Consider the following 13424-nt stretch of genomic DNA (forward strand, 5'->3'; position numbering starts at 1 on the left):
TTGGAATTCAAATCAATTACCCTGACAACTTAGATTTTCACATTTCTGTAAGAATAAGGACAAATAGGTCTCTCTGAGTGGTTTTGCATTAGAATTTGTTCAGGAGACAAGAATCATTAAAGTCTTCTTTGAGAAAAATGAAGTAACAAAAATTTGTTCTGGATACTCTGGTACCTTTTCAATATTTTTTTGAGTTGGTATTTTCCCCTATTGCCTGTAACCATATAGCCAAGGCTACTGAATCAATCCCACTGCCAAGTAACACTGCAAGATCCTCTCTGAGCTCATTTTAAAACAGAATTCCTTTGAATCTTCAAAGCCAAATTCTTCTGAAACAAACTGAGATTAAACTTAGGTCAACATGGATTTCATAAAAGCAAAAACCTTTAAAGTTTGCATTAAAAATTCATGTGTCCAACTGAAAAGCTTTGGTTGGGTAATGACATAAATATTATGAAAACTTAATTTCCCTTCTCCACGCTTTCTCACAAGGAAGTTCTACAGCTTCATCCCAAACATACTGGAAGATTTCATCTCAGCTTGGCAACACAAGCAGGACTGAGTATGATACTTAGTCATCAATTTGTTCCTCTCTGTCATTAATACTAACAAGTGTGTGTAGCCATGTGTCAGGTCAGTTCCTGCTCACGTCACTTCGTCTGCATCCAGGTTCCTGAGAGTCATTCTGTGGTCACATAATCTACTGTGTTTTATTCTTACTCCTTTGTTCTTTTACGTAACTGTGCTGAAAACACCAGATCCTGTTCTTTTGTTTTAACTCAAAACAGCTCCTCTCTTTCTCTATACTATAAAGAAATCTTTTCAGCAGAACTAACTTGCAAATATCCTAGTAAGTCAGCATAAGCGTGACACAAATAACATTGCCACACCACACTGGATTGTCTCACAGAACATTCTGTTCTTCGTTCTGTCTAAAAGAGAAGACACAGCAGGGCCCCATCTGCCCCACCGCTTGCTTCTGCCAGCTATGTGGTCAGAAGATTTCACCCCAACACCAACAGGAAGTGTGCAATCCATCTGTAAGGTGTGGTGGGAGGATGGGGTTGAAGTAGGTGACAGCGCTAACGTTGAAGTTGGACCCCCTTTTCAGGATGCATGCTAGACGGGAAAAATCAGTCTCTCTAAGGCTCATCTCAAGAATGAGGGCTATAATTGGGGATCATGAGGTTTAAAAGAAACAATGTATGTATAATGCTCTTTACACAGTATCTTGCTCATGGTGATTAATGTTTCTAATATTCAGCACATAGTGGATACTCAATAAATATTGGTTGAATAAATGGGTGAGTGGACAAATGAATGGATGAATGAAAGGACAATCAACCAGATAAAAACCTGTTTGATGTTTCCAATATAGAGTCCTCTCCTCTAGACTTGAATTTCTGCTGAAGAAATGGAATAGACTGTGCATGGTGGGCTTTAGCAGTGTTGGGAAAGGGTAGATTTGCTCAGAGGGTCTTGTAGGAGAAAAAGCGATGACTTGGGCTAATTCCACACTCCCCCTGCTGGCAGAGTTGCCACACCAGTCCACAGGAGCCAGGTCTGCAGATGACGGGTGGGCTGAGCCCTCACCAGGGATCATTATTTAATGGACCCAATTAAAATAAAAATCAGATCACATGCCCTGCTTACAGTGCCTTATCAGGCAGCATGTACAGTTTTGCACCTACCCTTGCCTGGTCGACAATCAAGAGTCATTACCAGGTCTTACAGACACCTGGGTTACTTGTTTAAAGGCTCCTTTATACTTCCAAACCTGCTTGGCAACTTGCTCCTTTGATCCTCCACCTCAGGAACAGCTCATTGCTCTTTGTGGTATCTGAGTGAGGAAACTGAGGCATGGAATGAGGAACGGCTCCCTGGACCCCAAGATCAAAAGCTCCTCAAGGTCCTTTCCCAGGTATCTTTCTTCTCTCAGCTTCATCCTTCCCCAACCAAGAAGGAGGATCAGAAAGGGGATGGCAGGCAAACATCCTTAATGGATCTCTGACTGATTATGGAATAAGGCAGGTCCATAAGCTTGGCTTTACCAGAAAACTGCACCAGAAATACTGTTCTAAATTGAAGGCCCCTGTTACTTAATAAACGCTTCTGGAATTCCAGATTCTTTCTGCGAAAGGCTTCCTTAAACTATTTTATAGTGGTCTTTTGGAGACAAAGAAAATAGTTTTTCACTCACCTTTTTTCTTCCAACTATTGTTCAGCTTTGGGGACATATTTCAGTTCACTTTTAATATTCTGGATCTCCGATAGGTTGACTGCAGGTCCTGGAAGTTTCTTCGCTCCTGGAATTGGCTTCTTCTCCTCATCCGAAGTAGGAGGAGCACCCTGAAGAAAAAGGAGAGGAAGTTTGACTCACCAAAAAAGACATTTGATCCTCTGGGTCATGGGCATGAACCAGAAAAAAAAATTAAAGCAAGAATAATGTCAGAGGGTGATTCTAGCAGAATGACTTTCTTTTGTGTTGTTGAGACAGCCTCAGAGTTTCAATAAGATCTCCTAAAGTTTGTATCGAAATGTGGAATAAAGCTGGAAGAAGAAAACAAGTAATTTCCATGTGACTTAGAAAACACTAAAGTACTGTTCAACCCCTGATAACTAATAAAAATTACCATCAGAAGGATTTGTGTTTCCAAGAGAAGTATCTTACAATATTGGATTTAATTTGGTATCATATGATCATAATCTGCCCGACAGCAGAGTTTCATAGAATGTTAGTGCACAGCTGGCTCTAACAATGACTGAGTCCAAGAATTTTCAAAGTTTTGTTTGGCGTGCAGTGGCTGCCAGCCTTTGTTCCAATGACATCTTCAGGACTGAAAGGAACATAAGCAAAGCCTCTCTGAATAAGGGCAGGATGGAAAACAGCGACAGAGAAGGCCCAGCTCTCCCTTCCTGCTTTGGGGAATATTTTAAATTTCTTATCATTAAATATTGCTTGTGTCTCAGCTTTACAGCAGGACCCACATCCTATCCTTTTTTGTGGCTCCTCCAATGCCTGGCACAGAGGTGCACACACATATTTGTTGATTGTTGTTCAACTGATTAATCCCAAGAGTGTACAATAGTGACAGATCTATGCCTCTATGTACATATACCGGACACACATTTAACAGTGACTACAAAACAATAAGATCAGTTGCTGTGCGTGGCTCTGAGAACTCCAACTCATTACTACAGAACAAAGTTGCTTGTTAGCCCATTCCTTCTATTTGCTAGAAGTGGGGAGGCATATCCCCCCCACCCCGCCCTGGAGAAAGGTGTTGGAAGAACATTTGATCACAGTAGCAGCCATAAGAACACGTCTCAGATCGGTTTACTGCAGGGAGGGTAACTGAATGATGGCGCCAGCTGTTTCACCCTGAAATCCATCCATCACCACGCTGAGGTCAGGCTTCCCACGGCTGCTCCCAGCCAATGACAAAATGCAACAGGAATCCTAAGGCGGGCCCATTCCTGGGAGCCGAAGGACTGCTCTGCCAGCTGGAGATTGGCCTTAGAACGGCACTGAGGTCAGAGATGCTTCCGCCCTCCTGTGTCCTCTCCTTCCCCTGTTTCACGGGCTGACTGTTCTCTCAACCTCATGCAGCTCCATTTTTCCTTACAAGTGTTTTCCCCAATAAATATGTTTGAGTCTGCTTCTTGAAGGACCCAAACTAACACAGTCCCCAGTGCAAGACTGGCAGAGCTCCCTCTGCTTGGCCAACAACTGGGTGGACCCATACAGTTCCAGGGAAAAGGAATAAGAAATTGCACACTTGCCTGCCCCGCAGCCTTGCCATTTGGGTATTAATGCTGATGCTGTGTGTTAATCCCCGGCTGGATCCTATATCTAGTTCTCAAATTGGTTAGAACTTAGAGGAAAAAAGTATTCAAGCTTCCCCAAACGCTAACAAATTACTTGGCAGACATGGCCTTTATAGAAATGTGTTTAAAGTGCTTATTGGAGGGGATGAGTAGACATATAAAATATTGAGGTGCCGTTCTTCTACTAAGGGCTAATGGTTTTTCCTATAGTCATTTTCTTTGAACCTGGTACAGTGGTGATGAAATAGCTAATGTGTCACCCACACAAAATGATCAAGTAATTCAGTGTAGACTACACCTGCTGTATATATCTGGAAAATATCGTTCCCCCGGATCAACGTACAGAGCCACAGGAGTGGCTGCTTTTCATTATGCACACATATTCATCATTTATAAATGCAGGTTTAGAAGCAATAATTAAAACTGTAAAACATCTACTTAGAGGACTAGGTATTCCAAACGTTCTTTGCTAGGCTTTCAGAAAGAAATTTTTAACGAGGCTATAAAGTGCTGCATGTTTTTTTTTTAATATGTGTAGCGGTGAAATGAAAAATGTTTCCTCACTTATAAATGTTCCCACGGTTGTTAGGTGGGTAGATCTTAATAAAGAAGCATGAAGGAGAAAAATGTTTCCAATTCCTTCTGTTAAATTCCTGGGTAAGTCACATTCACTGTCTTCATAACATCAAAATTGGCACATTTAACACATAAAGCCAATGTCTGTACTTACGTGTTTATGTGTAAACATGTGAACACATGCAGATTAATGATAATATTTAATATTAGGCACTTTTCTTTCAAGTTATTAAAACCTTAATGCACTGTTTTTTATTTATCAAGGTAATACTTTTAGCCTTTGGTTTGGTAAGGTGGCATATAATGGAAAATTATAAGTGGATATATTATATTTAGTAATTAGACATTATTATATTGACTCAGGAAGGGGGTTAATGGTGGTGCATTTTCTGAGGCCAGACGGGATCGGGCGCGGTCAGGGTGGTATGGCCGTAGACTGGTGCGTTTTCTTAACTAAATCTTCTCTCATCTTTTAAAAACATAATAGCAATCAGATTCCATTTATTCTATGGATTTGTTATTATAAGAATTATAGTAAATTAAGGCATGAACAAGCGGGGTTCCAGATGGCCCTGTTTGGCTAATAAATACATTCTTTTTTTTTTCTTTTGTAAGTAGATATTTGAATTAAGAAGGGACATGAAAGACATTCTTTGGTTTAGATAAAGAGTGTGTGAAAGAAGCCTTATCAGCCACAGAACCATTCCTACCAGTTTCAGGAATGGCTGTTCTGAAGGGAAATCTTTCCTTTGGGGGGTTACAGAGTATTTGTAAAACTTTGCTAAATGGTGAACCATTTTCCAGCTATCTCACTTTCCTCTCATCTCCCGTTTTACTACCAGATGCCCTACTGAGTTTTTCCCTAAGCTCTCTGTGTGGGGCAGTACAATCTGACCTGCTCATTCATGTTCAAACACTGAAGACAGTAATAACAGCAAGCACTTACACTGCTTGCTGTTCTAAGTTACATGTACTAACTCACTGAAACCTCACTTCAACTCCATAAATCTGGTGCTATTATTATGCCTATCTCACAGTCGAGGACACTCAGGCACAGAAGGACTAAGAAAACTTGCCCAGGGCCACACAGCTAGGAAGTGGCTGGACCAGAATTAAATATGTTTGCATCTCATGAAGGGACCAGGTAGAAAGGGAAATAATTAACAGAAAATCCCAATGTGCTATTTTGTGGCTTAATAGTGATGGTGTTTCAGTCAAATGAGAGATTTGGGAGGTTTAGTGGAGTCTTGTCAATACCCTTCAAACTACTTCAAGCAAAACAGTTGCTTTTCTTATGCAAAAGACCAGCCCTGCTTATTAGGATTTGGCTGTAAGGCCTCTGTCTCTGGCACATGCGCACCTCTGGCTGGGCCAAGCAGACAGAGGGCTTGTACTCCAGCTCTGTAAGCAGAGGAAAGGGCTCACCACAGACCACAGGCGGGCTGAAGACATAGCCAGTACTCACAGGCCTTGTCAGACAGCCAAAGATTTGTCCTGGCTTCCTGCTGGGGTGCATCCTCTTCACATCTGAGAGGGTGTCAGGATCAAAAAAACCTGAGTTTATATGGGCGACCTACTGGCTGTGATAGACGTGACCTGTTCTGATCATAGAAGGTATGTTATGATCTCCACATCTTCACTTTATACAGTAATTATCTTAATGCAAGGCTAGGCGACAAATCCCAAATCTACGAAAGTAAGCAATTTTGAGTTTGCGAACTGGATGATAACAAATATGGACCTATAAGTCATTTTGAATTCAGATTCCATTTTCCCATTCAAAAAATCTATGAAAGTAAGCAATTTCGAGTTTGCAAACTAAATGATAACGAATGTGGATGTATAAGTCATTTTGAATTCAGATTCCATTTTCTCATTCAAACTGTGCCTCAAAATGTGGCTGGGGCCTCAAGCTAACCCACTAAATCCTACCTAACCCACCTTGTGGCCAAGCCAAGCTGCCTACCTACTAGCCTTACAGTGTTGTTTCCATGAGAAACTTATTCTGAGGTCTGGCCCAGAGACTGAGTCATTAAATCTCACTGCCTCCCTAGGACTTCATGAATCCTGAAAGTTCATTTCTGCTTTTATGATAAGGGAATGCCACCCCTAGATCCACCCTTCTGCCCAGTGAACCCCATGAGAAAGGTGTGGCACAGTTTAAGAAACACTGGGGTTTCTGGACCTCTGTGGATACCTCATTCCCTCCATCCTGTGATGAATATGGGTTGGCCATTTGTATATGTGGCTGGTTATAAAGTAGGTGTATCAGTTATTAGCTATTTTAGAATGTGCTGGAACCATCAGACTGGGGAAAAGGAAAGAGTGAGAGCAAAGTGCTTCTTCAGGCCCCTTTCTTCCACTTGTGTGGAAGAATGTACCAGTTATAAAAAAAAAACAACCAGTGGCCATCTGTACCACAGATGGAAGATGAGATGCAAGCCTCCAAAACAACTGTTAGATCAGTTAATTTAGTGAGAAAAGAGGGTCAAGCTACCTTCTGACTGATTGCCATGGTAGTGACAGATACAGTTTAAGAAGAAGCACAGGAGGAAAAATCTAATTACAGATAAATGGGGGCACAGGAAGAATTCCACTGTCATCCCTTCTACTTCCCCACTGCCTTTTTCTTACAACGTGCAAAATCAATAGGCTCAGGAGTCCTTCATGAAAATTGGATAATTAGATCAATTGATGAACAATCTTTTATAAAATACCTACTAGGCTATTGCCATGTCCATTATATCACTGACTCCTCACAGTGACCCTCTGAGGAATGGAGGGGACAGACTCAGAAATACTTGACCAAAGTCCCAGATGGAGAGCTCATGATAATGAGATATCTGGATGGCAAAGTGAGCAACACCAGACTATGTAACCATAAAAACAGGGTAGGGCCAGGCCTTTTCAACTTGTATGTTCAAAATTTGTATTTGTCAACTTAGTGGCTAAAATTCCAGAACTCGATGATGTCACTCAAATACTCCATCTCCTCCTTTCAAAGATTATCTTTCTATTGATAGGAGGCTGGAACCACTAAGTTAGGAGCACACCAGAAATATTCACAGGAAAGAAGGTTAGATGCAGGACAAAAGTTTATTAGGAATAGATGTTCTTTTGGGGGCAAATACCAAAAAATGTTACCCGTTAAAGTTAAAAAGTCTTTTTAACTTTTTAAAAAGATAAAATATACTTTGCTATGCCTTGTGGCTTGTGGCTTTATTTAATTCCATTTTCCTTGTCTTGTGCTAATAAAATGCTCCAAAATCTTAACTTTGTTTTTTCTAGAATCAGACCTTCCAGGTCTCATCAGAAAAGTCACAATTTGGTAAGAAATCTAAACATCTGAGGAGGGAACTCTTCCCTATTTACTGCATTCATTATTAATTTTAGCCTCCATTTTAGCAGACCAGGTGATTGAATTTGGGGGAGAAGTAAAGAATTAAAAGAAAAAATACAGAAATGGAGGCTTAACAGATTCTCTTGCAAAATCCCCTTTTCAAAGGAAACATTCAGCGATTGAGTTTTTGTTTGCTTGTTTGAATCCCCAAGTGATTTAATGTGCTTACTTCCTGGGCTCCCACTGGGATTCCTCACTCATCAGAAGCTGTACCAAATACATGCTGCTCGCTTCCATAAAAGTTCCCAGGTGAAAACTTACCAATCTAGTGACTATCGCTAAACCAAAAGCATCTGAGAGGCTATGTCCTCTCTGCCCACCACAACACACACACACACACACACACACACACACACACACACACACACAATCAATCAATCAATCAATCAATCAATCAACAGACTGGAAGTTAAACTTGGTACCTTGAAGTAACTGCATCAGGTACAGTACTTAAATGCTGAAGGAAAGGGAGGGGCAGTGTGTTTCATGGGTGACTGAGCAAGACAACTAAAGAAATGTATAGACTAACTGTGGTTCCTTGACACACAGTCACTCGCCTTCTCCCTTGTCCTGGAGAGCCGGTCCTCACCTTGCCTCTGCCCCCTGTAGTGAGGATTTGGAAGGGGAAAGACATTGCTGAGCTCTGCTAGCTAAGTTTTCCTCACCTCCTCCAATTCAGGAGTACACTCTTTTCTTCTGGGGGGTTGCCCAGCTCCTGGCCGAAAGGCTCCCATTGGAATATTAATATTTGCCTAAAAGAGAAAATAGGGTAGATTTAGCTCAAGGAAAGTAAGAAATTGCTATGACACTCTCTGAGACGGTAATCATTGTGAGGAAAATGAGTCTGAAAAGTACATCTTCAAAGCTTTTTATCTCAGGAAAATTGCTATAATGACAGCACAAAAATATGCAAAAGAAAATTTGGCTTCCATTTATTCCACATTTCTGGCACTCATCCATAGGTCTGTGCAGTGATTTTATGATTCCCTATTAAATAGAAGCATTTGAAGATAGTTTGTTCTGGCTGTTGCCCTCCTGTGGTGCCTATTATTTTCCCCTCTCTGGGATGAGGAAGGAACACATAATGATAGGAAAGGAGGAAAGAGCATCTGCAAAAGCCATCCCACACCTTAGCCCTCCTGGAGGTTCCTTCACATATACCACGGAGAAGGGAGACATTTACACCTCCTAAGCCACCTCCTCCCTTCCATAACGTCCTGCAGCTTCATTGCCTTAGGTCTCTGGAATTGATACTCTTCTACCTTCTCCCACACACATGCCTGTGTGGCTCAGTAAGGAGTAAGGATTGTACTAGAAAGTCAAGTTCCCTTTGTATCACAACTCATTGACTCTTGTCCTTTATTAAGATAACATACTAATCTCCATCAGCAATAAACATAAAATATTTTCTAATAAACATGACATACTCTAAACATTAAATTATGTTTGGATATACTGACACAGTAATTTGAACTTGGGAAGAGAATATGTAAATTTGGATTTTGCCCATATTGCATCTAATGTCAAAAGGTGAAAATATTTAACGCAAATGCAAAACACCTTCAACCAGTAGTATCACTCACATAAAACAAGCATTAAATACTTTTTTAAAAGTAGAACAGAATTTTTTTACACGGAAGATAAAGCGTTGCTTTATGAGTAATTGGATATGTGGGTTTGAAAAGTTGAAATTTCATTTTGATGTTATGCATAAAAATGATGCTTGAGCAAAGGGAGCAAAATATTTTGTTATGACACAGACTGGATGATTTTGGTACCACACCAAACAAAATCATTAGGAAGTGTAGTAAGGTCCATTTGGAACTGCCTGGTACAAGCTCTGTTGCCAGGGGAATGATTAACCCATGATACTGGAAGTATCCAGTGCCCACATTCATGCAACCTGGCAGCAGGTCTGTATTCTGCTCCTATCAAGAGCAGGAAGTGACTTTTCCCACCTTGGGGCTTTAAAACTCCCCCTCTTACCAGAATAATGCCTATCTCACAGAAAGGAACAGATCCAAAGTATTTGTGGCAGATAACAAGTGAGGTAAATCCTCATGGAGCCATTCCTAGGGCCAACAAGCCAAGAAGTATTTTTGATCAGTATGTACCATATATGCTAAGATATTAATACAGCACAATTTTTTTTTCTTTTATTTACTTATTTATTTAACTGGAGCTCTTTGGCAGGTACAGCACAATTTTAGAGAAAAGCATTTTGGAAAATCTAAGGCTGAGGCTCCTGTGCTATTTTTCTGCTTAATGGAAATATCAGGTGACCTAGACTGTGAGGAGGAGTAGAGGGCATAAGACAGGGGGAAGGATATATCTTATATGGTTGCAAATATAGAGTCATACTTGATTAATTCCAAGATGTACCTCCTTTAATATCTGAAGTCAGAATGTGTCCTACAACCAATGGTATCTTACAATTTTAATTGGCACATTTGCTTTATTTCTTGGCAGGACATAAAATAATGGTATTTTACAATTGGCGGTGTCTTAGATTAGATGAAATATCATAGGGGCCTGAAATAAGAATATGAAAACAGTATAAATAAGACTCACAGAAGATGATCTATATTGTACCAATAGACTATTTCTGTCACTGCAGTTTGGACGAAAGAGGGGAAACATTAATATAGGGACTGTTTGGGAAAAGGTTAACAAGTTAAAAGTTTCATTAGATTGCCCCCACCCCAACTCATGTATTAAGCATCTGCAGAGGACATCTTCCTAACAGTGAGCTCAGGTTAACATATTGTTTGTGAAAAACTTGACTGCTATACTAGCCCATTGAATCAAGTATGTATGCTCTCTAGTAGATTATAGTTTTCAGTAAGGGGACATGTAAAGGTCATCCAGAATAATACAGTATGGTAAAGCACATGCTATGGGATGACCACCTTTTCCTGTTTGGAGGTTAATTTTAGTGATGTGCCCCCATGTAACCTCTCCGTGGTTCATGGGTGGCTTACAGTAGTGAAAAGAGCCCAATGCTAGGAGTTGCTACTGGTTTTCTGTACTCGAAAAAGTGACAATTGCTCTGGGTCTCATTGTCCCCATTTGTAATATGAATGTTAGGCTGTGTCAATGGTTTTCAAACCTCTTAACCATGGAACCCTTGCTTCAAGAGAAGTATTGTAAGAACATCAAAAATGCAAAATAGACACAGGTGGAGGGTTCAAATACCTACATCCTCACAACAAACTTCTGAGGTTGGTATTATCATCTTCATTGTACTGATGAAGATATGGATCCTCAAAGAGATTAATTTGCTCAAGGTCACGCAAATAAAGATTCCAAATTGAAGCTGCCTGACTCTGGGGACAGACTTTTTCACTCTACCAAACCCATCTCCAGAGAGCTCTCTTTTCACTTGGCAGAAGATAGCTCTAACCAGCTCTAAAATTCTCTCAACTAGCTCTAAAATTGCAGACTTATGATTTGAGAATGGCCTTCAAAAAGCGACATATGAAATGGATAATTTCAGAATAGGTGCCAAAGAAAAGCCACATTGAAAAATGAGCCATTAACTCCCTGACTTGACACTTTTTCTTCTTTTAAAGCTTCACTCAAGAAATCAGGAACCCAAATGGGTTTTTTTTGACAGCAAATATTGACAGGAACCAAAGCAGCCTAAAAACATGTCGAGAATTCAATCATTAATGTACACCAATAAAGGAGTATAAAAGGAGTGCTTTGTCAATTGTGGCATGCATTACATTACTAATAAGAAGATTAGAGATGTTTCATTAATTGTAGGGCAGTAATACTTGAGTGACAAATTATAGAGTAAATTATAACCATAATAAAAATTCCTTATAACTTGAATTAGATAAAAATATGTAGACCTGTAGCTCTGTTTTTATTCCATTGGCCAGAAAATTGGGTCATATTCTTGTCTCTTTTACTGACTTGCTCTGTATTTGAATGCAAATGAAATATCTTCTCAATGACTCAATTTTTCCACCCGCAACTTGGACATGATATTTGCTACTCAAAATGGGTTTGGAATATAAGCTAAATTGTTATGAAAGAATAAACACTGAAAAGGTTTAACATCAATGACTTAGGGCTAATATAAGGTTGGACTTCCTTCTCTATATAGATTCTGTATAAATGCAAAGGAAAGAGGCTCTTGTTTTTCCTTTTGTAATGCAATACTTTGTACTTCTTTTCCCTCCTTAGGGTTTATTTGTTTTAGATATTTTTAAATATGCCCTCGATGCAGCAGACCCGGTGCATCACTTTCCCAAGCTATACATAATTTGTTACGTCCTCCAAGTTGGGAATGGAAAAAATCTACTAGATCATCTTTTGCCAGGACAGGATACAGTTCCCTGATAGAAGACCTATCTGATGTGAAATTAATACTACACTTGATCTCACCAGGTGAAGAACAGTAGAAAGAATTCCCTGTAAGTTAATTCCACTACTCCCTTAATTATTTGTATTGCTCTCCTTGCTTGGTTCTAGGCTTTGAGTCCGAAGGATTCTGGAAACAATATTCCCTCCACAGCCCCTCCTGTGTGGCTTACAATGGAATGACATCTTTCCCCAGTGGGTTGGATTCTTATAGCTGCCAGCCACTGGGTACTGACAATTCCTATTGAACTTTGCTTTCCATAGCCATTGTTCTCTTATCTCCCGCTCCCTTTTTGTTTCTCCTTTTCTGAACCCACTATGAGTTTTCTGAACAGTTCAGAGGCTTTTGGAGTTTCCTCCCATTACATACTTTTTTCAGATGACTCCCCCCCTACTGATTCAATCTTTAGTTTTCAAAGGCCCCCAGCAGCTCCTGCCAGAATCTATAGCCTCCCCCATGCCATTCTCCCGTGGCACCGGCAAAGGAAATTCTATAGGGTTGCATTTTGCAGTAGTTCTTTCTGCTCTTTCCTATTCTCGCAGCCTTAGTTCTTCTCTGAACAGAGCAGTTCTTCTCTGCTCTGTTCAGATGATGTTTATAGCATCCTTGTAGAAGACTTTCAGAAAGGGGTGTGTTTTCTCATAGCTGATTAGAAAATGAGATTCTTGTTTGATATATTAACCTGACGTAAGAAAGACAGAAATACGCACGCACATATCTACCAACTAAAATATAGTCAGCCTATTTTAAAATAAAATTCTATATCACTAGAATGTATAACTGCTTAGGGATTCTTGAAATGTGGAGTCGATTCAAAACACACAAAACTTCCCCACTCAACACAATTTTGAAAAACTCCCACTCAGCCACTGTTCTTTACCCATGATGTTTCATACTAAAAGGTCTTATTGTTTCTCTGTTCTCAACACTTTTTGTTCCCTTCAATAATTTCCTGAGTGACTCAACTATAGTCTCATCAGCCAGGGAAAAGCAGATTTCAAGAATGTACTGTACAGTTATTAAGATAATGTGCACAATTGGTTGGGGGCAGGTTGTATTTCTGAAGTACTTATGAATGTCAGCATCAAAAAATGACATCTTTTAGCCAGTATATGACTGCTTGCTTCATGTCACAAATATAGAGCCCTGGTCAGAGCAGCAGAGATCATTAGCTGGAGGTAATACTGAACCCACTTGAGACTCAGACTCCTACACTTGAGTTCTTGCTACACTTTAAAGAAACCAGCA

General features: G+C 40.0%; 1 protein-coding gene across 3 annotated transcripts in view; it reads right to left on the minus strand.

Annotated features, from left to right (window-relative positions):
- SMPX (small muscle protein, X-linked) overlaps positions 1-13424 on the minus strand; it is a 52191-nt gene that overhangs the window by 28487 nt on the left and 10280 nt on the right. For 2 of the 3 annotated variants that reach the window (XR_001137987.1, XR_001137988.1), the window contains exons 3-4: positions 8470-8556; positions 2201-2349 (exon numbers count right to left, since the gene is read on the minus strand). Coding sequence is in view for 1 of the 3 variants with exons in the window: in XM_012656325.1 (XP_012511779.1) it covers positions 2215-2349; positions 8470-8556 (222 nt within the window). In the remaining 2 variants the exon portion in view is untranslated. Of the gene's footprint in view, positions 1-2200; positions 2350-8469; positions 8557-13424 lie in introns of those variants that run through there. The other variant, XM_012656325.1, reaches the window with a different exon arrangement.

Source organism: Propithecus coquereli, unplaced genomic scaffold, assembly GCF_000956105.1.
Source record: "Propithecus coquereli isolate 6110/MARCELLA unplaced genomic scaffold, Pcoq_1.0 Scaffold50, whole genome shotgun sequence".
Classification (NCBI taxonomy): domain Eukaryota; kingdom Metazoa; phylum Chordata; class Mammalia; order Primates; family Indriidae; genus Propithecus; species Propithecus coquereli.